We start from the raw sequence: 27995 nt of genomic DNA on the forward strand, positions 1-27995 counted from the left end.
CAGAACAGACGTAACTTTACAGTCAATCTCAGCTCGCTTACTCTTCATTTTAGCCTGAAAAGCAGGAATGCTGAAGATTCTCAGTTAATGAGCAATTCTAGGCAAAACCCATGGAATACATACATTTAGGATGAAACGAAGGCGTGAGCCCAGGCTCCTACACTCAAGGAATGCAGCGGATTTTACTTAAATGGTTTGCATTTCTGAATTAATGTAATACCCCAGACTAGATGAGTTTAACGTTAGGAAATGAGAGCTAACTTCAAAAAGGAATTCTTTTTCCAGACTGGCATTGCACTTCCTGCAGGGTCACTCTTACAGGAAAACCAAAGGGCTTTAATGTGAATTAGCATTAACCACACAGATGGGTTATGATAGAGACAGGAAGGAGGTATTGAAAATCTATGCAGAGCTAACCCATATAAATTGCATCCACATAAGGACCATATTGTCAATATACACCTGCAAAGCATTCCTGATGGACCAGTTGCAAATAGAGCCCCTGCTACCTTCCCCAAGCTGGCACCTAGCATTACCTGCCATCCATCTACTCCTGAGCTGCCTGCCCTTTGCCTTCAAAGCAACTGAAGAAAAGCACAGAAATCTCAGACACTGCAAATCTACTTGGATGGAAGGGACCACATTTTCTTCCTTTTTTCTCTCCCCATTAGATATGGTCATTTTTATTTGAAATTTCAAAGCTTTTCATCGTGTTTAAAATTCAGCTACAAGGAAGGAAGATGAGTAGACTTATTCTCTTAAATAAATCCTATTTCTGATCAGCTTTACAGAAGTGAAGGTAAAAACTAAAGAGCAAAATTACTTAATGCCATCTGTACCAGCAGCTTTATTTCTGAAGTTCCTCCCTGCTATTTCAAGGCATTAAACAAATTCATTTACGACTGTGTGTATGGGTAAAGCCTTTCTGTATCAAAGCATTAAGAAATTATAAACTTGGGAAACGAGATTTCATCTAAAAGGCAAATAAACATGGAAAATGAGGGAAATCCCAGAAAAGGCAATTACTCATTAGATTTGGCTCTCACATGAACCAGCATATGTTTAGATGCACAGCCTGGAAAGGACCAAATTATGGTCTTACCTTTATGATAAGCGTCACGGGATTGCAACAATAACAAGTAATTATTGCAAATGGGGACTACAAGAAATACACACAATAGGAGGAAAAAGTGGGACTAAAACCAACCAAAAAATTAGTCAGACATTTTAACCAGATGGCATTTCCTCTTCCTAGCAGTCTGATGTGTTAAAGCCAAGCACAGGCGCTATGACAGCAGATGGAAATCACACAGCTTTGTTTATGTTTGGGACCAACAGTAAAGAGAACCATGGAAGTCTGAGCAGAGAATAATTATCCAGAGCCGAAGACATTGGTGATTTTTTGAAAATATCAGTCCACAATTAGGCAGGAGTTACAGTCAATAAAGAATTCAAGATGATTCCGTAACAGGAAGACCAAGGAGTGTTCACTACATCATACTCAGGATTGAAAGAGTCAGTTTCAACCTCTTCTGCCACCTCTTCAAAGCTGTATCTGACTACAATGCATTTTATAACCTGCCAAACACATTTTCTTCCCTTCAGCAAACCCATTTTACTTTCTTTCTACTCCACTCAAACCAGTTACACTCTTCCAAGTAACATCAGTCCTTGGCCACCCCCAATCTATCACAAAGCCTACTCAAGAAGGACAGAGCATAACTTCATGATAATGCTTCAAAACCAGACCTCAGGGCATCACAAAGTGGGACTAGAACTTTGTATACTTTAAAGACAAGCAACAAAAAAATTGTCTTTCATTCAAGCAGTAACTCCATCTTACTATTTTCCCAGGCACATCAATTTGTACCTTTTACTTGCTACCATAGGGATTTGCCAGAAGTTTCTGGGTTTTTTTTTGCAAAACTCCTCTTTTGACCACATAAATGCTTACCTCCACTAGTTCTACTAAGCCCCCAAAGATGGAGCTATGGGGAAATAAGGTGTAAGGCAGAGGCTCTGCAGCACGCACACTGACCATCCATCTCCCTATGCAGCACACAGCAGCTCCACTGCACGTCACTCTGCTGCTAGAGTTAGCAGCAGTCAGACTCAATTGCACAGAAGAACATGCTTTCTTTTTTTTTGCAGACATCTTAAGCTTTCAGCTCCCTAGGAAGTCTTTCAGTCTCCCAAATTTCTATCAGTCCACTACTAAAAAGAATCCAATAAGGAACCTAACCCTCTGCTTACATGGCCATTCCAACAACATCTGAATGCACTAAATGAAGAGCACTCATTCGTGCTAATAATAGCATTTTCCCTTTCAAATTTCTCCAAACTCTTTATAAACATTGATTACCGGAGCAGGCAGCATTTACCCAGGTGCCTGGAAAACAGAGGCACTTTTTTTAATAGCACAAATTAACCAAGAGTGAATCATCTGCAGAACCAGGAACAGAAGCTGGGACGTTCAGCTCCTGCTAACGTGGCACATCCCGAAGCACTTGCTTATAAAATGACTGATCCATCATCCCTCTGGGATACTCTGAAGATTTACCAACCTGCAGTGTTGTGCACTATCCCTGATCCCATGCATCTTACTAGGCATGATTAATTTAGTATTTTGTTGTCTCTCACACCACCATTCATTCCACATCAAACACCTCAGCAAGGACTTGCTAATTAAAACATGGAAAGGCCAGAATAAAACATTTTTATCACATTGTTTGTGGGTCTTTTATTCACAACTGAAATAGCTTCATGCTTAATTGTGTACAGAGCTGCATATGCTATCTCAGCACACAGGAGCAAGCCATGACCACTTCAATGCTGTAAGCAAATCTCATCCCGCCCCTTCATCTCTTAAAGGAGGCATCTATCTGCACAAACTGATTGAAATCTCCTGTGAAAGAGGCCCTTATCTGCTACACCACATTGTTCTGGTTTAGCAAGGAGCAGCTTTTGGCTTAGTAACAGGGGGAGCGGGTTGCAGTGAAGACCCGGTAAAGAGTTTGCGGACCCTCCCCCGGCTCCTGGGTTCACACCCACCTCCGGCCCGGCTGGGCCAATCTGGCGCCTCTGCGATCACTATTTAGGGGACGGGAATTTGAAATGCGAGTCAGGAGGTGTAAGAGGGATACAAGATGGAGGCGACCACGCGGACCCTTCGGCCAGAGAGGGAGGAAGGAAGGAGAAGCAGTAGACCGGAGACCCTTCTGCAAGCCGTGGCGAGAATGCAAGCTGTGCCCCTGAAACCTATGGAGATCCGTGGCAGGACTGAGAGCCACCAGCAGCTCCATGTGAGTGAGCCCGGACGGGCGAGGGACTGTGTGGGGAGACGGCCATGGCCCAGGCCGTGTTGGAGAGCCTGCACGCCGCAGAGCAGCCCCACACGAGAAGCAGAGAGGAGCTGCAGCCTTTGGACTGGGTGCACGTCGGAGCAGCCCGTGCAGGGCTGCCATGTGTGTGAGCTACCCCACGGACTTGCAGGGAGGACTGGTGTGGAGTTGGCACGTCCTGAGGGGGGACGAACGGCAGAAGCTATTGGGAGCAGACTGACTGAGACCCCCACTGCCTGCCCCTCCGAACCGTTCAGGGGGGGGCAAGGTAAAAACCCCGGGATCAGGGCTCTGAGCCCGGGAAGAGGGGAGGTGTGGCGGGAAGGTGTTCTTAAAAAGGCTGGTTGGACTCTTCATTGACGTATTCCTCTGTGTTGTTTCGTTTTGGTTATGTTTTGGGTTTTTGTGGGTATGTTTTGGTTGATGTTGCATTAAATTATTTTCTGTTTTTTTTTTTTCTTCCCCAAACCGAGTAGCCTGGTCTGCTTTGTCCTGAACCTTAAGCGGCAATTAAGCCCTCCCTGCCCTCGAGCAATTCTCAGCCTCTTCGGTACTTGAGGCTAATCGTGGTCTTTGTTCCCTGATGGGCCTAAACCACGACACACATGCAGAGGCCTCCCTGGGTGTGCTGCCTTAGACTGGCCCTGCGCCAATGTGGCACTTAGCACAAGTGAGTAACAGGAAAGGCAGGTAACTGGCACTTCCCAGCCCTACGTGTTCTAGGCCCAGGCACTCTAGGGACTTCTGCCATCCTGCCTCAAAGTGACAAGCTAAGCGGCAACGTCCTCTGCTCCACGTTGTCTCAGCAGGACACCAAGTATTTCCCCACATTATGCTGAAAACCTAACCTCCCTCGTCTCCCTGCAGCCACTCAACCTGGAACCGAAAGCTCAAGTCTAATCTCTGTCTCATATCACAAACTCAACAAAAGCTACGGCCAAGGAGTGTGGTTTCCACGTAAGCCAATAATTCAGGCAGCCCACCCCCAGTCACAAACCTGCACACTCCTCCCAGCTGTATGAAATACAGAACATGCTGCTGAGCCTTAGCGATCCATAATGACTTCAATCAGGGGAGCAGTATGTTCTTGCCTTCTCCTGAAAACGAGAGGAAGGAGGAGAATGACAAGAAACAATAAAAGCATCTCCAATAAAGAAAAGGAAAAGCAAGCCTGCCATCATCGCCACAGGGAAGCAGAGACATAAACCATAGCTCTGCATGTATGCCAGCCTTGCCAATGCTTGGATCTGAAGGCAAAGAAGTCTGCTACAGTGGGATGTGAAGAGCAAAGCCAAAATTCCCTGCTAAATATTGCTGCCAAACAAGCCATTTCTTGTCAGTATTTGTAAAACAAATTGAGCCTGTGCTGTAAATATCCCTGCATCTGTGTGCTGTTTGTTTCGGCATGAAGACTTACAAATAAGCTTCACAGCACACTTGCAGAGGGGGAATAGCTTGAGCAATCCTGGTACTGGACTCAGCTGTTCAGGCCCTGCAACTGGCCCCTTGTGACCAATGACAGACGGCAATATTGCAGCCTCTCTCATCACCACAATGAGGTGGGAAGCAGTTTGCAGACACCTGGTTATAAAAAAAGGCAATAAGCAAAGGAAAAAAATGTTTTCGAGAAAAAAAACCACTACAATCAATACTACAAGACTGATTTCAGAATGATTTGAAGGTGGAAGAAACACATCAACCACAAAACTTGGTTCAGGCTCAAGCTATTTTGTTTGGGTTTGGGTTTTACATGCCATCAAGACCTCCTTTGACACAAGCCAGTCTTCCAGCTCACCTTGCCCCATGAGGCAAGTTCACAAAGTCTGTTATGACATCCCTCTGCAAGAGGGAGGGATAGAAGAGACATTTCTAATACCCAGCTACGGTTGGACTGATCATCTCCTTTCCCAGACTCTTCCCAAATGAGTGACCAGAAAGGACGCACTGAATTATAGCTATTGCCATGTTACAGCACCCTGTCCACTATCTGTCACTTGGCAAGCAGCAATTTGATTGTGGTATTACCAGCATCAAAGCAATTTTGGGAACCTACAAATTTGTCCTCAGATCTCCCAACCTCTTACAGTATGGCCTTCCCCAGGCTACTTTCCTCTCTGAGAATAACTCACCTTTCATTACAAATTGGAAACTTCATTTAAGTATTTCCCCACCATGGTCAGAAGAAAGGCACAGCAAGTACCAAGCTTCCTATGAAATGTATTAAAGCACTATCAGAGGAGACTTTAAAATACATTTCTTCTAAGTAATTTATCTAATAAGGTTTGGTATGGTGACAACATTTGGAGAGGGAGAGAACCTTGGGGTTTGATTAAGTTTATTTTACAACAAAAACAACACCGTTTCCCTCCCCATCACTTAAAAACTCAGGAGCAGAGACTTAGCCAAGTGAACTAAGTCCCAAAACTTCCCTGGGTTTCAAATTTAAGTCCTAAACGTTGAACCTTTCCTTCTCCAACTCAGAACTAAAATAAATTCTGGAGATGTGTTATTGCTTAGTTGCATTATAGCTGGATTTTGAACAATCAAATAAACAGCTTCATCATTCCAGTAGTTGTACATAACTGTCACATGTACACACAGAGTAAGCAGCAAGTCCCTCAAAACAGAGCTAGACCAAAACAAAAGAGAAACAGAAGACACAAAAAAAGTAGTGCCTACTCCAGTCACAAGCAGTGCCAAAAGAAACTGAAGTCAAGAAGCTGGCCCAGTATTCTATTTGCTAGCCATTTTTACTGACAACCAAAAATTATGAGTGATTTCATTAGGAAAGGAGACTGGATTTCAGAGGTGTACCAGATTTCCATAGAACTTTCTCCTCATCAGCATCAACAGAACTCATTTGATGGCTCTTCAGCAAGTGGAAAGTGGTACAGGCTTCATAACCCTGCTTTCTGACAGCAGATGACTTGGAACACTGTCCTCATCAGTTAGGCAGAGAAGAAAGTGTCTGTGCACTTGGACAAGCCCAGCAGAATGCAAACAGAAGGCAGAAGCAGAGAACTCCATTGGAGATCCCTGCATGATGGCAGGGTGAGAGCAAGACAGGTTAACCAACACAAGCATGTTAACATTCATTTAACAATGACTTCTGGGTTACTGTTTGATGGATGAAGGTTGATTTTGAAAGTATAATTTTAAGGGAGCCACGTGATTTTCAGTGCTGACTTCAATTTGTGGACAGTGTACAACTTGTTCATACCCTGGCAATCTACCCAAACACATAGGTGAGCAACAAGCTGTTCTTCTGCAGCACAGGAAGGGGAATTTGCCACCTGCAGGCAAAGCTCTCAAAGCCGCAGAGGCACGGCAATACACAAGCTGAAACCACAGGCAATGTGTTATTGAGCAGAAGTACAGTGGAGGCTTTCACATCTGCAAACCAGAACAAACACACTTTACATCCTTCCCCACACAAGCAACCACTTACAAAAATAAGTTTCCCTGCCTTCCATGAACCTATACAAGCACAGAGGAAGTTCTTTCAGAGAAAGCATATTTTACAAAGAATTTACATTTTACATTTCAAAGAAAGTTTTTCCTGAGAAACATGAATGGGTGGATGCTTCAAAACCGAGCAAAGAACCCTCCTACTCGTGCAATATTCACTGTCAGAGCAGAACTGCATTGCTCTCCAGCTGAGGCACATCATGTGGGCTTCCTCCTTCCCTGACTTGTGGGAAAGCCAGAGCAGCCAGAGTTTCCATGCTGCGTGCCCCCTATGAAAGGTAATGCTAGCTGGGGTCCTCCAGCTTCAGGATGAAAAATGTGCTGTCACAGAACTGACAACAACCACAAGGATAAAATGATTCCTCACCACTAGTCTGAAGGAAGAGAGGATGGTAAGATATATGCTCCCTACAGCTGTGAAGAAACTGCACAGAATGATGTCGGTTCAGTTACAGGTAAAAAGTTTCAGAGCCATAAAAAAAGCTAAGTCAGCAATAAAAGCCAAAAGGGGAAGTGAGGGGGGAGGAAAGAGAAAAACAGCATGACACATACCCACAGTCTATCCAGCCTATAGTACCTCGTCCTTTCACCTCCTGGGCCACACTGGACAGTAACCTGAGTGAGCTTTCTGCAGCAGCAGCTGGAAAACAAAATAACAAGAGTAAATCAACAACAGTATTATTACTCTGCATAGAAAAACACAATGGCGCATTCTTTTGTTCTGAAGCACTGGAAGAACATTTTGTCTAATTGAAAGAAACCAGTATGAAAGGGATCAGTAATATCTTCTGTAAACTAGAAAGTATGCTGGCTGCAGCTGAAGCTGGGCAGCTGATTCCCTCCATTCCCCTTAAACAACACACTGAAATGCATACCTCCAGGCACACTCCCTGACCTACATTTATGGAGCTCTACTGTGCCCTCTTTTGCAAACCAGCTTCCATCCCAGGGCTGTCTTTTTCCTGTGGCAGGGCATCAACCAGATTGTATCACTGCCTGCTAATTAGAGCAACATCATTTAGGACCTTCATCAGCTGTAAGGGCAAGTCATTCAGCATCTCTATCTGCCTCAATTCTACCTCAGCCATACATAAAAAAACCCCACAGTTGTTCTCATAATAACCCTGGGAGGTATCAAAACCAACGGCCATGAAGAGCTTAAACTTACTAGCACAAAGCACCCAGAAAAGGTCCTTCCAAGAACTGGCTGTATCATAAATACCCAACTGACACTTTTATAGTGCCACGCCACATGTGTAGATTTTGCACAATACTTGCATTCCAGAAGAGCCTTATAAATGGTATTAAAAATAAATAAATATAGAAGAAAAATGGGACAACAGCTCAGGAGAGAAAAACATAGAGTTCAAAAAAAGCATCAATTACCCCCCAAAAATATAACAGAAACCATTTCCTGCCTCAATAAACAGAAAATAGAAACCAAGAGCCTCTTCATCTACTTATACTGCTGCTGCTCCACAACGACTTCAATATGAAACTAGCTATATTTGGTCAGACTGAATGCTTCTATAGACCAGTATCTTGTCTCCAACATTTAAGAAACTGAAGGCCTATATAGGTCAGAGAAGACAAGTAGAGCTAGTAGGTAGTGATAGTCCCCTCAATCTCTAAACCTCCACAATTTTTATGTCAACAATCTCCTGAGCTAGAAACAGCTTCTTTGTGTTTGACAGCCTTTGCTTGGGCCTGATGCCATTAGAGATACCAGCCCACACACGTTAGCTCTCAAGAAGCTCTCCTACCCCCAATATTGGTAACATGGAACTGCTACCTCTCTCCAACACAGGGACATAGATAGGTTGGGGAATTCTTTGCATATACTTCAAGTAGAACAGTTTGACAAACACCCTTTAAAAATACAAGCATTCTGGATAGGACAGAGTTGTGTTAGAAGACTCACTAGTTGAGCAGCCTTGGCAGGATACCCAGCCAGCAGGGTGAACTAAACATCTCCTGTAAATGAGGACATCTCCTAACACCAAAGAATCTTCTCCATAAAATATAAATTATTAACCAGCTTTGCAAAGATGAGAAGCAAAGCCTTTGTTGCAGCACTACGATTGGATGCTGGCTGACACATCACAGCTGCGAGATGGATATCTGGGATTAGAATTGCACCTGCAAATTTCAGAGGGTTTTTTTTTCCCCTCCCCACCTTCTGGGTGACAGTTCAACAAGAGATTTCTAATTGTGCAAAGATCACCGTTCTAGAAAAAACACATTAATCCCTCAGTCAGCTCTGTATGTAATGCTTTAGACTGCTAAAATCAACCAATTAAATAACAAAAACAGAAAAAAGAAATCTCCACAACACGGCTTTTGAACAATGCCCATAGGGCAACATTCATTTGATGAGTGTCAGCACTGAAGTGTTCTGGTTGTGCTTCTAAAAATGAAAGCAACCACCACTTAAAATATTAAGCGTAAAAAGAAAATTTTCCCTTTAAAAAGCCGAATAATACAGATGTCTTTTTTATCTAAAGCGTTCCTTTCAAAATCAAAAAACGTTCTTTTATGATTTTCACTTTGAACCTGTTACTACAAAATCATTTGGCCAGGCTGAAGCCCACAAAGTTCCCCAGTATAGCAAAACACAAATATTTTAACAAAAATTAAGCCACATATATAATTTTAACTGTTTCAGAGCAAGCATTTCTTCAGGAAAAACGGTTACTTATCCCAGCACCTGCACCAAGTCTCATAATGGGGGGAGAAGGACGATATTGGTTTACCACATATTGCACTGTTTGCCACACCATAAATCCAGAGCAACTCTACCAGTATCATTGTGTTAATGAGATAAGATGTTTGCAATAGGTCAGAAAGGGACGACCTAACCCCCAAAAAGCATTATCTTGTATTGCTCGCCTGCAGGAAGGAAAAGGAAGCAACAACAAAACCCATACAACATGAAGTAACATCATCTTAGTGACATATTTTACTCCTTTATGTCTGACGATTTCCACATCTGCAACAGCATTCTACACTGGCATACAGAGCTTAGATTGTTTCTTCATTTTACATGCTGTCACAGAAAACAACAAACCAAAACAGATGAGGCAACAAAAGAGAAAAGGTAGAGCAGGAGCAAAACACAGCAAAAGGATGAGCAAACAGACAGGTAAGAGCAAGAGCGAACAACCAGAAAGGAGAGCCTAAATGAGAGAGAAGGCAGCAAATACATTCAAGGGGACAGGTGCCATGATGTGAAATGAGCCATTTCTTCCTCTTCCACAAGCAGCTCATTTTTTTTTTATATTTTGTTAATTAAAATTGAAAGAACCATGGAACACTCAAAGCTGCCAGAAGCAAAGATGGATTGATTTCAGTACTATAACTATTCATTAAGCCTTTCAGTGTCACCAGGAAATCAAAACTTGCAAACTACTGTGATGAACACACCAGAAAGCTCTGGCCAATAGCTGTTACAAGCAGCCAGTTTTGGAGAGAAAGCCAGGATAAAGTAAGTTTTTGCCACCATGACAGAGCAAATAGAAGACCAAATTAAGATGACTCCAATCTTGAAACATCAGAAGCCTCTGAGTTAGAACAAAAGATACCAATCCTGAAGAAGCTCTTCTGGTCACATAGAAACACTCTGCAGTCCCACAAGGCAACAACCAACAGAGAACAAGGGCAAAGAGCTTAGTCACCTGAGCATGCACACAGATGTCTAAACACACACACATGTTGCTGGGAACAAAATGTTGTGACACACAAAAGAAGACTTACCTGATTTGGAATACAGCACTAGTATGTTATTCCGTGTCCTGAGAAGCTTCTTAAAATCTTTGTGGTCACTTATTTTTTCTATGAGTGGAGACACCTTCAAAGAGCACACGAACGCCGGCAAGAATGCCTACAGAAACACACAAAGCCAGAAACGTTAGTAACAGCTTCCATGCTGAGAAACAAAATACAATCTGCTTTTGAAATTGCCTCAACCTTTTTCCAAAATCTTGAGACATGTGGCCTTAAATAAACTATCATACTGACCAGTAAAAGCCAAAAAAGAAGTCACACGCATTTAAACTGGACCAATATCACTCCTAGCAAGCATCCTCAAGTGGAAAGATGAGATAAATACATCAAGAAATACAGTTTTAGTTAAGAAGCCACCCCATTTTAAAAAGTTTGTTCCCTAGTCAGATAATCAGATAAAAATTCTTACACAAAATTAATATAGCGTAAGAAGAGACATGGTAAATTACCACTTCGAAAGTAGTCTTGTCCTTATCTCAGAATATGCCACAAACTCAATTGAAAACCTTGATATCTCACAGAAGGCAGCAAAAGCCATGAAGTTAAAATAACTAACCCACAAAGGAAATGAAAACAGAATTTGCAAGTAATTCAACATCTACATTATGGAACTTAATCACAACCCTCTCCCATCTGCCCTTTTAAAGTGGAACAGGGCTTGTGTTTCCCACTGGCCATACCACACCCTCATAGACACACCAGTGCTTTGCCACAAGATCAAGTTTGGCTTCCACTGGCCATACAGAAGGCATGATGTTTAACTTCTCTGCATCTCAGCTGAATACCTATGCAAAGAATTTTCTTTTTGTTGCATCTTCCAGCCTATTTAATTCATGACTGCTCCAGAGCAGAGTCTATCTTTTATCCTACCATAAATTAAAACTATCAAAACACGACCATGACCTCAGCTGGCGCCTCTATTGCTCATTTCTACTGCAATAATCTTCAATGGTAATAATAAACTTACCCATCAGGCTATGTTGCCTCCCTTCTACACTGTACTGAATTCATACTAATGGAATGATTATGGGAAGCTTAGCTGGAGAAATTATCGAGTTTACACTCACCTTACACTAAAACCTTAACACTTAATTGCTTGGCTAAAAGCTTTAGCTCATTTGCCTAACACACACAAGAGGTTTGACGTTTTCGTAATTACAGAACTGATTTTGATCATGTCTTGCTCAAACTGGGCTGGAAAATGTGTCCAGGGTGGATGTGAAGAAGTAAAAGTCTGTTGTTCTTGCATCCCCTGTATTACAGATTGCAGCACTCAAAACAAGGCACTAAGCCAAAGTCAGAAGACGCAGCCCTAGGCACTACGTCTCATTACAAATTCAGCTATTTGCAAACACCACGTCACTGAAGCACAGAAACAAAACCTGCACGTACAAAACATACTTTACAAGTGCCAGAACTTTTTACATGTGGAAAAGGGATGAGAAGTTTTGGGATGCACAAGCCAGAGGGAAGAAGCTGAGCTGAAACACAGGATCATCCTCAAAACAACTCCAGAATATGTTGGGGAATTTAAAGTTAGTAGAAGATACACCTGTAACATAAAATAAAAAGGCCCAGCAGGCCACACAGGCTTAGAGCAAACAAGTTACCCCACTCCACCAGCAGGATTCCCACCATTGAGCCCTGATGACAAGACGGTCTAACTGTGAGAAGGGAAAATTCCATTTACAAGTTAGGCCCTACCTTCAATATAAATGTCCTTGATGCTTTAATTCAACCAACAGGCTCGCATTCCTTTAAATCCAGATGTCCAGAGCTCAGTTGCTCTGCTTCAGGCAGAATTCTGCTTCAGGCAGAATGTGAACCATTTGTGTATTTTCTAAGATAAATACATGGCATTGCCAATCCAAGTAGACAAATATAGTTGTGCTAAGTAAGATGACACAGACACGCAAATTCCTGCTCAAAACTCATTGCAATCAGAGGCTGCACAGGAGGGATTAATCTTACATTGACTTATGAGCAGACCTCTAATTCCAAGGGGGTTTTTTTTTCAAGTTGTCCCTTCACCTCGATTTTTTGTAACTATCCAAGTATCTCAAAGTTTTGTTTATACTTTGAAGCGTGGAAAACTAAAGCTCAACTTTAGTGAAACTAGATCTGAACACAGAGGGAAGAAGTGAAACTACAGGTCACTTCTTTGGTTTAGAAAACTGGACTCAATTAGGAATGTTCCAGTCTATGAACTCACTACCAAAAAGAAATAATTGGAGTAAAAAAAAAGCCACAAAGACCACTTTCATCATGACACCAAATGGTATTATGAACTTTGCTTAAAGCTCAGAAGTACATGTATTTCACGTCTTTTCCACATGGAAGGGCTGTTTAGCCAATTAAAGGGAACTTTCTTCTTCCTCCCCCCCATGACGGCAGAGCTAAACACCTCTTGAAAAATTGGATTCTGGAAACAGTGACAGCTTTAAACGAGTGCCTTGTCAGTGCTGCCACTAACAGAAAACTCGCTGTGCCAGTGGAATTGCAGGTACTTGAAGGCAGGAGCATGTCACATTGCATACATCCACTGCTACTTTGTCCAATTCCTCTCCAGGTATCAAATCAGTACGTTGCTCATTTTCCTGCAGTTATACTACAGCAGCTTTCTAATCCTAGGGTTTACACCAAAACTCACTCTGCATACAAATGCACCAGTCAGCCCTGCCAAATAAATCATCATCTCCCTTTAATTGAGATGAATGTTGCAGCCTTTCCTGGTTATAAAACCCAAAAGGTCCAAGCTGAAGGCATCGAGTTGGACAGAAACACCCTGCCTGAACGTCTCAGGTGCCTGCAAAAATACTGGGAGAAAAAGTCCACTACCTCTGAATACATATTTGTACTACATAGTGTTTGCAAAGTGGTAAAAATGAAGTAGTTTCATGCTCTCAAGCTCTCTCCCGTTAAAATGAATGCAAACTCTACTCAAGAATAAAAGAAAGGTCAGTTTGTCATTAAACTTCACCAGGAATCTCTGCCTTTGCTAACAGTTCCACGCAAGACAAGTGATGCCAACCAGATGTTTTCACCTGATGCCAGTTCTAGCCAAGGGCTGTTGTACCCTGCTCCAGAGCCAATGCTTCTATGATCGTACCAGCAGCTACAGCCTCATTAGGGCTACAGCCACTAGTTCTGGCAACAGCATGAAGTTAAAAGGATGGGAGAAGAAAATCCTATGGAATTAGTTACACACTCTTCTTCATTGAAAACCAGGCTCACATTCCTGCACAGCCCACAGACAAAGCAGCAGCAAAGATGAAGCTCATTTGCATGTACTGTGCTATATGACTTTAATTGTGAGATATGACTCAGGTAGATTTACTCCAGACATTTTACAGGAGAGCTCATCAGCCAAGCACTGCCTGATCAAGCACACTGCTTCTTGTTTAAATCCGAGGCATAAGAGGAGATGAGCTCATATTAAAAAAAGAAAAGGTCAAGAAAGGTGACAGTCCCTCCTGGGCAGGAAATCTCTTTTCATATGCATCAGGAAGTGCTACATTCATACATATGGAACCCTATAAATAAGAAACAAGCTAAACTCTCTTGTCATTTGAGCATCCTAGAGCTTTAAAATCTCTTCACAACCACCTCTGAAAAGCCAAGAAATACTCCCAAGTATTTTTTTCAAGAATCTGCCTACCTTGGTACCCCTTAAAGTAGAAAGGATGTTACCAATGACACGTGTAGCATCTGTGACACTCCTGCCCCGTGACAGTTCTGTTCACAAGAAATTGCAATAAAACTGAGGGAAGGTCTATTTTACTTTGTGCTGTGTTTGCACAGTGCCCAGCATAACTGGTCCTCATCCGTGGCTGGCTCCGTGAGCTGGAACCAACATAACAGTCACCCGGTGCCCTCAGATGCAGGAAACTTTGCGGTGGAGACCTTCAGCAAAAGGCAGACTACACGCAGCAGACTATGAAATGCAAATCCAGTAGCACTTGTAGTCTGCAGATTTTCCCCAGCTCAAGATCTCAATCAGAATTTATTTTCACAGAATTTTTATGGCGTAGGTCACACATCAGTCACGTGACTGTACTGTCTAATCTAAGATGCAGGAAGGATTCTCAAGTAATACATAAGTGAACCCAAACCCTCAAGACAGTCAATTTGAAACTGCTGAGAGACACTGCTATTAAAGTACAAAAACACATGGGCTCTAGCTCTGCCTCTGCTTTTCAAATCAAAGTCTGTATTTATATATATAACCTTGCAAGCTAGGTGGAAGAAGTATCATCAGTCAAAAGGTTTAACTTTCCTCTTTTTTTCTTTTTTCACCAGTCTCCAGCAATCCCTTGCAGAGCTGACAAACATATGTAATTGTTAAAGAGCAGCAAAACACTGCACAACCCCACTCTCTTAGAATCTGTACCCAAGAAACACCGGTGCTTTCAGAAACCCAGAGGCAAAGAAGGATACAGGCAAATAACTATTTGCTAATTATACTTCCAGGACTGACAGTATTGAAAAATATGGTCATCCCTCAGGCCATGTTTTCTCAAAATCACCAGGGAATTGAAAAATCAGAGTTTATTTCTCAAGTTTTTACTCATTTCTGAATCTCATTTCAGAATGAAAAATAGAAGTATCTTTCAAGCAGTCACAAGAACATATTTCCATATTTTGCATTTATTATTAAATGTGCTAAATGCTTAATCGCTGTTCCCACAGAACCCAGTTCAACTTATGAGCTGCTTCACACAAAAGCTTGATGACAGCACAGTCTTTGGCTAAGAATAAGCAGCATGTCTGGAGAGTTATTTATTTATTTATTCTAAATCAAGCACAGTGAAAACACATGGTTTTAAAAACAAGTAAACACAAATCAAAATTAAACAAGGAAGAATTGTCAGAAGAGTAGTACAGTACACCAGACAGAAAAAGGATTTCCTATTTCCACCTGAAGAGCACGAAAAGATCTATTTCCCTGGACACAAATTATGCACGTGTGGCTGAAACGGTGCTTAAGTGCCTGAATCCATATGTCAACATACAATTTTTATGCACACACTAACACTTATATGTATAATTAGGGAGACAATTTGCACACTGTTCATTAAGAATAGCTAGGGCTGACACAAACAACGCTGATTCTAGCACAACTGCTGCTTGGCAGGGACACAGTCTTACACCCAACCATAATTTCAAAAGCCCGTTTTCCAGCAAGACACTGACTTTGATTTCTGTCTTAGCTTAACCGCCCACTGATGTCATTTTCATTTTGGGACAACAGCATTCAACCCACTCTAAATATGATCAATGAGCGACCCTGTACATATGAAACAGATTGTGTCTGACAAGGCTTTTTGTGGGAACCCAGCTGAAGAGCAAACCCGCCTCAGAATTCCAAACAGTAATGGAGATGACTGAATTTAATTTCATAATTAATTTCTTCAGGAGGGGAGTAGTTCACATTCCAAACAGGGGTCTCCTCTGCTACATGAAAACAGAGGGCAGTGGGGAAGCAAGAGGCAAAAAAATCCCAGGAACAAGACCAGATCTCACCTTCCCTACTCAGTTCCCAAAGTCAACCCTGTGGAGCACATGCTTAACTTCAGAAGGTGTATTTGAAGGAACATCTCTGTGCTGTAGTGATGGAGGTTTGTTAACCTGCAGATAAGCCAGCGGTACAGTCGTGTCCTGGGATGCAGGCAGTGTGTGTGTACTGAAAATACCTGGTCTAAATCATTGTCAGGCAAGTGCAATAGACAAACCGATCTGTTGCTCCATTCCCCTCAATTTGTTCTCGCTTAAAAATACAACATTTTCAAATCCAAAGCCCCCTTGTTTACAAGAATCACAGTTTGACTGCAGATGTTTTATCTTCCTTGTTCATCATATAAACCACTCTTGACCTTGTGCAATAATTGCTTGCTTTTCACTCAGAAGCCCTCCCTCTGCTGCTATTTACATTCAGGGTTGTGCAGCTTTGATCACTGAGCCATTTGTAACAAATGCCTTCAGAGATGGATAGTGATAAGTAGGACAGTCTCCTGTTTTCATTCATGATTAATATCCAAAATAGCTGTAGAAACATTTTAATCAAATCAGATGAGGAGAGACAGGTTATCTCTGTTACCCAGAAGCACCTCAAGGAAGCCTGCTTAAGAATTTATTATTTGAGTCAATGAGGAGGAGAAAAGGTAGCACTTGGGGCTCAGACTTCAGGGGTCACAACTGCAGTAGCCCCTGCAAGCCCGCTGGGACTGCAAAACCATCTTTTCTCAATCACTTCTGCAGAGGTTCCCAGACTGCAACGTGCTGTGGACCCCCAGCACAGAGGCTGTGGCATGTTGCCTGCAACCCAACCCCGAGCCATGCTCCCGAGGCAGCATGGGCTGGGCAGGTGAGGGGCTCTCCAGCAGACACACTGGGACAACAACTTCTGCTGCACAGATCGACAGCACTGCAAAACCACAGGGCTAGCCTGACAGATTTACGTTGGCAGACAGTCTCACTGGAGACTTCTTGGGTTCTATTGGCTTCCTGTGAGCTCCATGGAGGAATGCATTCTTACTCTGTATATAATCCAGATCACTGAACTCTCACCTCAAGCCATCCAAGGGGTAAAAAACCCCCAAGCACTGCTGACATTTTATTATGGTGGGTCATATCTGCGAGAGGCAAGGGTTATACACTCTTTTGTTCACAAAGGAAGGCAAATTTAAATCCTGAAACGAAATGTCTTGGTATTCTTTAACTTCAGCTAAAGGACGCTACAAATAAGGCATTCCACTTAACATGGTGCTTGCTATGTTCACTTTCCAAATATAGAAGATAGCAAAAAATACCATGGAGACGTCAAGATTTGACTAGACTCTACTGTTCATATTGTTCTTAAACACTGGGGTTTAAGAAACATAAGCTACAGGCATAACAGTCTATACTAAAGGTTGTTCTTAAGGCCTCTGTGTAGCCAATTAATTGTGCAGTTTATCACTGGTTTTCAAATGCTTAGTGAAGGAAAACCTGTGCAATTATTTACTAATTAACAATTGACTGTAATAGGGTTAATTACTAATACTGACAAAGAACTTTCTCCTTATAATGAATGTGAAGCTCACTCTCTCTTCAAACCAGGCATTGCTGCAATGTATATTAAACAAGTTGTTGATGAAATAAGTGTTTCAGATATCAGTTCTGAACAAGCACATTTGGATGACTACAGAAGCTAAGGGCATGAGCAAAGCATATGCCATATAATCCTCCACTTAAAAACTGGGTTTTGAGGAAGTTTAAAGTACTACCACCTACTCAAGAAGCACATAGGAGATGCTATAAAAAGAAGACAAAAACACTATTAACGAGACTTATAAAGAAGACGGGGGGAGAAAAAGGACACCTAAAAATCCTTAGCACTTTATATGGCACTTGTTATCTTCAAAGCATTGCACAAATATTAACTAATTAATCCTCACATTTTTCTGCCAGGTGATGGGAGATGAAGCTTAATTTAAATAGTTGGAGTAAGACTCACACAGAAAGGAAGATATCTGCAAGAGGTAAAAAGGAGGCAGCATCAGAGAAAGCTGGCACACAGATGATCCTAGAGCAGCACATAACCACACATCATGGTGTGCCATCTCCCAAAAAGTGAGGAAAAGGAGAGAAAGAGTCTATTTGCAGTCACCCGGCAAACATGCTATGGGACTATAAACCCAAAGATAACAGACAGGACATCATCAAAGCAGCCACAAATGAGATTACCTTTGTTATCTGTGCTCAGCCAGCAAACAAATCTCAGTGCCCTCTACCAATGCTACCAGCTACTCTCAGCCAGAAAAGTGCCAAAACCCAAGAGTTGTTTTGCTCACAATTTTTTACATTCACAAGCTTAAAACAGGGGCAGGATCAAGGTAGGTCATAACTTACTTCCAAAGCCATCCGGTCCACAACAAGAAATTGCTACTTTGTGATCCTGGTTGCAAATTACATTGTTTTTCCATTCATAGACCTCCAAAAAGAACTCTGAAGATGAATCTCGTTACCTCCTTTTTACTGAAATGAAGAAACTCCAGGAACTGCATTGCCAAAAGGGAAAGTATATGGTCATCAACAGAACAAGCACCTCTTCTATCACTAATTGCTCATGACACTCTGAACACACCCTTAGACACTTCTGATGACCACATCACACTTGTGGCAACAACTCCAGGCCCTCTGAAGTAAACAGGTGCTTTGGTACCAAAGCCAGTGGATTCAAATTACAACTCTGCACCTTTTGGAGTGGAGTAACAAAATCAGTCTTGAAAGCCAAAGTTTGATTTGGGAAAGGCATCTGAGGAGACAGAAGATGGTTCACAAGTTTTACAAATCTGTATTTCTGAAGAGGGAACAGACGAAGCTGGAATAGGGAGGGGGAACAGCAACTAAGGGATGGGATTTCCCTCTGACTGTGGCAAAGTACTTCTCACAGTAGCTCCTACAGTAGGAACAGTAACTGGATGAGAAGAGGCATTCTCAAATTCAAACCCAAATGCCACCAGGGGAAACAGCACCCGAGCACTGCAGAGGAGAAGCAGGGCTCACACCCTGCATGCAGACTCACTGGAGGGAAAGCCACTGCTACCTTGCTGCCAGACTACCTGCAGAACCACCTCCTCACAGGCCTGGATTCACAAGTGCATGTTGGTGCTCGCTGGTGCATTTCTGTGACATTATTGGGACTGGAAGAGGTGGAAGCCCGAAATGCTCTTTTCAACCTCTTCTTTGAAGGCACCACGTCAAGCAGCTTGCTTCCCAATAGCTGTAATTCAGTCAGACTCTCTTGACTCAGTTTCTCTGGCATTAAGCCAACATTCAGAACACAAACTGACCTTTGCCACATTGGCTGAGATAACATTCATCACTGTTTGCAAAGCAAATGGATTCCGGATGCGTATTCCTGTTGGAAGCAGTGGCTGGCCTCTGCTAGGGAAAGGACATACATCAGATGAAATGCAAATCCACTTCAATGTGAAAATCCTTCACAATGCCTTTAACAGTAAAGTCAGTTTTTCAAGTGTGAAATACTATCAGCCACTTGACATCTCAAATAGGGAAGTATCTCAAATTAAACCACAACTTTCCTGTGACTCTCAGACTCATTCAAGAAATAAAACTTTACAGTAGGCACAGATCACTGCAGGACCTTCCTCACATGTGTTTCACATTCACAGTGATGCAGAAGATAACAACATCTTCCATTTGAAGACACTAAAGTGTTTTCTTCATCCAGCTTTGTAGTTTTCCTTTTACAAATACAGGAAGTCTTACAGAGATAAAGGTTTCAATTCTCAGAAGCCACCTCCAATTCTGGGTCCTGCTCTAAAAACGAGCCCTATTTTTCAGGAGTGCTGTGCAGACACGACTCCATCCACTGTCCCAGCTGCACTGCAAGCACTCAGTACTTTCAGGGAAAAAACCCTCAAAATTCACATCTGAGTACGTAAAAAAGGATGGGCTGGCAGGAAACACAACATTCTCATTAACCTCTGTCCTACCAAGCAGCTGTCATTACCTTTGCTTTAACTTTACACACTAAGAACGTCCTGATTTAACAGCCTCACTGACTTTGCAAACATTGACTCAAGAAAAATTTTAAAGCAAGTTTTGCAGTGTCACAGCTGTACGCTAGTTTTTTAATCCCAGTGTAGAGCGAGTTACATATTTCAAGATGAAAAATCACACCTTCAAGTGCAAGATAATGCAAACTGGAAGAAATAATTTAAACTACTTGTACACAGCAAAGGGGAAAGAATTAGCTGAATCAACAGCTCAATGAAGACATCTGCTCAGCATGCAGCATCACAGAGCAAATAAAACGCTGGGGCAAATTAAGAAGGGTAAGAGAGAATAATGGAGATAAATTATAATGGCTTCATATAATTTTACTGACAATGGCAGGCCCATTCTGCTCATCTCCAGCTCTGCAATGCAAAAGGTCCAAAGAAGGGCAACTAGAACAGTGAGGAACAGCAGATTCACATATGACAGACAGGAAAAAAAATACCTATTGATCTACCGAAAGTAATCACAGCAAAATACATTAACATAAAAAGAATATTACAGTAAGAATAGGTCTGACAGTCTCAGTGGATATAGAAGGAAATAACTCCATGTTTAAAATCACTCCAGCTATTTTAAATGAAGGGAAAATTCAATCCACTTGTAGCTCCACTTGGTCTACAGTATATACTTAATATGAGGAATGCACTGCCACAAGCATCATTGAGAAAAGTACTGTGTATATTAAAGATGAGCCACAGGGGAAGAAGAGCCACACTAAGACCTCTCCACTGTTTTAGGAAGAGTTCAGCCTGACTTCAATTTCACTTGAAATCAATCCATAAATTGAAGATAGCAGAGGTCTGTGCTTCTAGATTAAGCTTAGAACAAGAGAAATGTGCAGGTTGCAGAGCATTTCTTTTCCCTCCTCCTGAATGAGGTGACACTTAGGCCACTGCCAAGGGCAAAAGGCTCCATCAGATAGGGATGATGCTTTCTGGCCCACGATAGCAATTCTAACATTAGCACAGAATAAGCACAGCTCGATTAGCAATTCCACACGTGTATGAACTAGATGAGCACTCCTAGGTCATGCGCTTCCAAATACATTTAAGATCATGTGTATGTGAAAAAATTAATGTACATTTTCATTAATTATTAACTCTACTTGTCCAGACAGAAAGAAGGCCTATATAGTTCACGCCAACAACATAAAGGATGTGCTTTAAAGCATCCCTTCGCCCATCTTTTGAGCCATTTAAGATAATTCATGTGGATAAAAAAAAAAAAACGGACTTCAAAATATTACCTCCTTGAGGTAAGAAGTGTTCTATTTACTGTCGTTTTAATGAGACATGCCCAAGTCCTTTGGAATGCCCTAAAACGGGACGCACCACGCCGGAGGGACACTCGGGCAGGGTCGGCGGGACAGTCCAGGACAGCTCTCAGCCGCCTCTGCCCGCGCACAGGTGCAAAAAGCCGAGCGAGGCAGCTCTGCTGCGGCAGAGCCACCGCTGAAGGAAACCCTCTGCTGCCGAGACACCGATTTTCACACAAAACTTACGAATGAAATAAGCGCTCGCCAGCCGGAGCTCCCGGGGCCGGTCACAGCAGCCGAGGGCGAGCCGGGGACTCCAGCCCCACAGCCGGCCGGCGAGACGCCGCCGCAAGCGGGGATGGGTTGTTGAAAGAAAAAGGGAGGGAAGCAGGAAAGGGGCACACGGACTGAGGAAACACCCGGCAGGAGAGCCGCCGGAGCCCAGCCACGCCGCGCCGCGCAGTGCTGAGCCGAGCCCGCCCGGGGCGGCGGCGGGGGCAGCTGCCGCGCCCAGCCCGAGGGGCCCGTCCCGCTCCCAACTTTCGCCCAACTCCACCGACCGCGCCGAGCGCCGCCGCCCCGGCCCGCGGAAAGGGGACACCCCGCGCCCGTCCGCGCCGCCCCGGGGCGCGGCAGCCGCCACTCACCGCCAGCCCGAGCAGCAGCAGCGGGAGCCGCCCGCCGCGGCGCCGCGCAGCCCCCGCGCCCTGCCCCGCCACTGCCATCGCTGCCGCCGCGCCGGACCCGCTCCGGACCCGCCGCCGCTGCGGGCTGCTGCCACGTCTGGCGGCGCAGGCGCGCTCCGCCGCTCCCGCCCGCCCGCGCGGCGGCATGACGGGGCCTGTAGTCCGCGGCACGGAGCGTGGCGGGGGCGCGCCGCCCCCGAGAGCGCCTGCAGCTCCCGCAGCCGCCCGGCGCATGGCAACAACACCCCTCCCGAACCCCCCGTCCATCCGCTGCCTGCAATCACAATGAAGAAGCAGTCGCTGTCCCATTTGTTCCAACAGAGATGGGAAAAAGTTACAGCTCTTCTTCCTTTAGTGTTCCGCTGGCCTCACCTCTTGGTTTACGTTTTTGTGCCGCTACTTCACTCTCAGCGTGTACCTCAACCTACAGACAAATAACCTCGTTCTTGATGCTTTTTTTTTTTTTGGTCAGGGTCTTTAAAAGCTTCTGCTGGAATTATGTTTCTGGATTAATAGGTGAATAAAGGAACAAAAATAATGAAAGGGGAGAGAAAGTTAACTAGAAGATAGGCTTGGAAACTAGGACCAGCTCTCCTTGAAAGTTGTTCCCACTTGTCATTAAATCCTAAAGGAGAATTCCTGCTTTATCACAAGTCAGCAGTGATGCCACAGTGCAAGCAAATAAATACACCAGCCAGGATCAATTTTTGTATCACTCATTGTGATCACGCTATTTGAATGATCCGTGCATCCAAATCGGCCTGTGCCCTGAGTTAGGCACATTCCGTGAGCCAGCTCTTCCTCTCAAGGACATCCTACATGTCCTGCCAGTAATCTTAAGGTCAAAGCGGGTCAGCCGTATTAAAATTGGCTTCCCTCAAACAGAAGGGATCTTCACCTACCGCCCAGTGGCCATGTGAAATTCTTCCTTGGCTCAGAAACATCAAAGGAAAATCAAAGGCATCTTTTCAAGTCTGATCCCTACAGCTGGCTGTCGCCGGAGCATTAGGCTAAGAGGCTGGCTGCAAGGGAGCAATTTGTAGATCCATACAGCTGACTGATCACTTCAAGCAGCGATCATCAAAACTGAATGCCGTTGATGTTCACAAGCCCCCCGGTGGAGATGTAATTTTGCAAAGCAGAAACACACATGGAGAAAGTTATTTCTATTAACGTTTACACTTTTGTGGCATCTTTCGTGGCAGAACCAGAGCGCACTTTTCTCAGTCACAGCTGGATAACCTTTAGCAAATCATTTCACAGTGCTATGCCTTGCTTCCCATTTGCAGAAGGCCGTGGTTAGCCTGTCTCAAAATGGGGTTAGCAATCCTTAGCTCACTCTAAAATGCCAGGGAATGTACATGAGGCACAGCCCAGGAGCCATCAGGAGTTTGGGATGAGGAAGGATGCATGGTTGGAGAGAGACTTAGGGAAGGAAAAGATAGGAATCTTTTCACTCTACAGTGGAAGCACCCAAAATGAGACATTCTTTGTGTCAAATACCTGTACCCCTAAAGCATATGCTACCTGTGCTGCCCCTGCTCCTCCACAGCCCTTACTGACTGCACTGGGAGAGATGGGGAGATGTGCGGTACCGGTCACCTCTGCAGCTGGTACCAGCTTCCCAATCTGGCAAGCCTGCTAGCAAAAGGCTCTGGATCCCCGATTAAAGCCCATTTCAAATAAGCTGTCAAAAGCTTCAGGAACCAGTAACCTTTTCCAAATGCTGTTCACCTCCAGATCCCCAGCCTCTAGCTGAAAGGCTTCTGCACACAACTATCCTGACTCATCCAGATTTCTAATCTCAGTTGGATATCCAGGTCCTCAAAGGCTGTTTGAATCCTCTTGTGACCCTTTTGTGTAGAAAACTGTTCTATCTTCCGATGCTTCACATCACAGTTGCCAGTATCAGGCAATGCAAAAGTAACCTCAATGTGATGGAATTTCTGTGCTGTGTCATCACCATATGGGATGTGCTGCCATTGTGATAGGCAAGCATAAAATCCTGGGATGTGGTTCCTTTGTCACCGGAGTACATTTTTATCATGATGGCTAGAGGAAACATTCTCAGGAAGGGGAAAAAAAAAAGACAAGCTATTTCAAATCATGCTTCTGAAAGGTTATATAAAATATCCAGTTTGGGAAGCTGCAATTCTTATACACAGAAGAATATAAAAAGGGTATCCAAGTGGCAACTACAGCTGCTTCTTTCAGCTCAACTCACTAATTTGTATTGACATGACAGGCATTGCCAAAACTTAAGAGACAAGATCATTGAGCATCTGTCTCAGGTCAAAATAATATATCAAGTATCAGCCCTAGACAAGGCTTTACACAGTGGCAACTACTTAATCAATCCAGTCGTGCATTACTAATGAACTCATTACAGTTGTATCTGAGTGTGCTGCTATCCAGCCTCCCAAGTTTTACCCTGTATCTGTTTGCATTAATATCATATGCTGCTTTGCTTCGCTGTAATTGTAATATTTCTGTATGGCACCGCAAAGCAATGTGAAGGCGTTCGTTACTTCACCGCTGAGAAGCAAGAAAGAATTACTGCCCTTGGATTATAGATCAGAAAACAGGAGCAGAGAGATTATATGATTTGCCCAAGGCCATAAAACCAGACAGTTTCAGATCATGTTCATTTCCAAAGTCTGCACTGGGTCTGCTAATCCTTACTTGTCTATCTATATTCAAACACCTCTTTTACCTAGAATAAAATACAAAACTGGACTGACAGTAAGTGTGTCTGTAAGGAATTACACCTTCTACATTCCCTATATGTTGCTACTTTATTTGACAAGCTTTATTCGTTGTTCTCTTTTTAACCTGAACAAATCTCTGTCGGCCTCTCACAAAAGGTAAAATGAGTCACCTTTACCACAAAAAAAAAAAACCATGACAGCATAGCAGATAGAAAAGATACAAGGATTTTGCAAGCCAGACTGAATCCAGGGGCAACGTGGTCCACACTTGGACCCTAAACTCCATAACATTTACCCAAAATGAAAGCAGGATTCGCCCACTGCCTTAACTACATCAAGTTCTTATTCCTTCCAGCAACATCTCTTCCTTCTTTAGTTTAGCTTCAGACAACTGATTTGGATCTGCGGGCTTATCTCCTCTAAGTTTTGTGACATCTCTGTCATAGCACTGATTGCATCAGCTGAAAAGAGACATACGAGCTGGTTGCCATCAACAGATTGATGGTATTGTAGCCCTCGGCTCCTCCTGACCTTTCCTACAGCTCTTCAGCACATGATGAAAAAGAGAAGAGACAGGACCAGCCCCTGTAGGACTTCACATGGGAGTGGTCTCAGAGAAGAAGCGCAGCTGTACATTGCTTTTCTCTAGCTGATGTCTGTCAGAGGGGAGTGCCTGAAGGCAGCTTTCCCCTCCTGCTGCTTTCTCAGCACCTGATAGCAGAGCTGCATGTCCATGCATAGCATGGAAATATATAGAGCAATATATCCATGCACATCAGCTAACAAGTTCCATGGAAGATCATTAGCACACCAAAATAAAGGATATATAAGTGCAGCTGTTATGTAAAGGATTGGTTTAGGCCACACATTCCAGTTTCACACTTTTGCATTAATTCTTTTTAACACCATTAATGATGGAAATACATCATGAGTTTCAAGGGACTGCTGTCTGCTATTCAGCTGTGACATACCTGTTGCTGTTTACCTCATTTGCTCACTGCAGCCAATGGGAATGGCATGGAGGTGAGTTGGGATGGAGCTTTGACTGCTTTTCTTTCAGTGCTCTGCAAAGGATGCTGTACATAGCCATATAACTCAGTGGCTCCATTTTCTGCATCATGCCCCTTTACCTTTCTGAAGTATAGAAAGACTGAGGACCTTTTGTACAGACCTTGCACAGCACAAAGAAAAAATACAGACATGCTGTGTGCTTTCATGGGAATTTTACTTTTGTACTTTATTGTTGTTGTTTCCTTCATTCTAGAATAAAAGTACTTTGGGACCATCGGTAGACAGATGCTCTTTATATATGAGAGGGAAAAAAAACCAGTAGGTACTGCAGGAATCAGTTAAAAGTCGAGTACAGATATTTTCCAGATATTTCTTCCTAGAAATTTTCCATTACAGTTTTCATTGCTTCTTTAAGTCTGAGGTCTGCATGCCCCTTTACATTTAAGCGGCCCTACTGTTGAGAACACTGTCATTTCTTTCGCTGAATCTCCAAAGCTGGATATAATCTCTTCCTGAGTAACATAAAAACCTTCTACAGTATAGGCACCTTGCTGGCAGGTAGTAGATAATTTATGTCTCTCAGTTACCTACTGAGAGAATAGTTTAAACAAGATTAAAACAACCATTGGTGTCTAGCTGTTGTGCATTGACTGCAGCACTACTGTATGTTTCCAAAGTACTGTGGTTAAGACAGTTTCCCAGTGATTTGCTGAAGCTTTATAAAATATTTTCAGGCTGCTTTACCTTTACTGCATCATCAGGAAAGTGTCAAACAATGAGCTAAGTGAAGAGGGCTGGACTCTGAATCTGAATTCAATGAATAGCCCAACCACAGGTTTCCTTTATAAGGATTTATTTGTCATATGATCTAGTGGGGGCTGACATTGCCACCTGTAAATCAGAAATAGGTGTGTGAGAGGACTTTAGCTAACTCCCCTTGGATTGTGATGGTGCCTATGTACCCTAGTAACAGGGGCCCAGCTGGTTATTTTAGAACAAAATAGATCTCTATTCTCCTGGCAAAATGGCCAACTTTAATATGCAAGTTTACACACCGAGACTGATTCTGCCGTGCCATTCAGGGGTAGCCTCTCACTAACAGCTAGCAACAGAGAAGTAGATGGGGCTTCTCTTGTGAGTTATTGTGCTGTTGATCTGGGTACACAAAATATTCATCCATACAAAGGACTGAATAGAAAAGTACAACTATAAATATATGAACAGAACATAATTCGATGTAAAATAGTGTTTGTGCTCCCAGCCTCAGTCTTCAGTGGAGTTGGATCCATCCACAGTAGCTGAGCATCTGTCTCTGTATTATATCCAATACTGTATCAGCATTCAAACACCAGCATATATTGCAGCAGTGTTCTAGTAAAATATTTTTCCTACATCTATCCTATGAGAATACATCCAATACATCCAATACATCCTGTATGTACATATTCAGTACTTTTCCCTCTCTATATGCAGATACATAATTTTATACCTACTTTTTTTACACATGTGTATACCTATGATATATGTTCAACAGGTGCTTTGTGCCAATTTGTGTGATTTTATATATTAGAAAATAGCCTGTCAATATGGTTCTTTCCTCCATTTTTCAGTTTTCCTGGAACTACTTTGTGTGATTAAGCACTGCCTGCTTGAGCTGAAGATCAGCAGCCACAATTAAGTGCATGACTATGCAGTCACTACCTACTATGGGCAATACAGCGAAGTTTAATGAGAGGAATTTTCTTCCTGAAAGACTTTATCTTTGCACAGTTGTGCAGTCAGAGTTGCAGTTTAGCAACTCTGTGAGGAATTTACTGAGTCCTCAGGATTTTCTCTCTCTAAACCTCCTTCCTCCCTTCCCTGTATATTGCAGTAACCCATATTTTAGTAGGGAAATACCACAGAAAATGCTGCATGGGAAAAGAGATTGTAGAAGCAGCAGAGAAGGAAGCAGGAATAAGACCTTGATCCTAAAATCTTTGAAGGTAATGAATTGACTTCAGAAGGCTTTGGCTCAGTCCCCAGCTGTCAGGGAGAAAAGTCAGTAAAGGAAGAAGGAAAAACAGCTGAGAAACAACAAGGAAATAAAGGAGGCAGAAGAAAAAAACCACTGAAGATAAAAGGAAGAAGTCAGAAAGGGGAAAAGGTGGAGTGCCAAGGGAAGAGAGGTAGAGGA

General features: G+C 43.1%; 1 protein-coding gene across 1 annotated transcript in view; it reads right to left on the bottom strand.

The window, feature by feature from the left end:
- Nucleotides 1–24147, bottom strand: part of PDIA5 (protein disulfide isomerase family A member 5) — a 108010-nt gene extending 83863 nt beyond the window's left edge. Inside the window, 5 exon segments of the mRNA XM_062005154.1 lie at nt 7362–7449; nt 10563–10689; nt 22062–22151; nt 22153–22374; nt 24064–24147. Of these exon segments, the coding sequence (XP_061861138.1) occupies nt 7362–7449; nt 10563–10689; nt 22062–22151; nt 22153–22374; nt 24064–24147 (611 nt within the window).
- Nucleotides 24148–27995: the final 3848 nt, after the last annotated feature.

Source organism: Colius striatus, chromosome 11 (genome assembly GCF_028858725.1).
Source record: "Colius striatus isolate bColStr4 chromosome 11, bColStr4.1.hap1, whole genome shotgun sequence".
Taxonomy (NCBI): domain Eukaryota; kingdom Metazoa; phylum Chordata; class Aves; order Coliiformes; family Coliidae; genus Colius; species Colius striatus.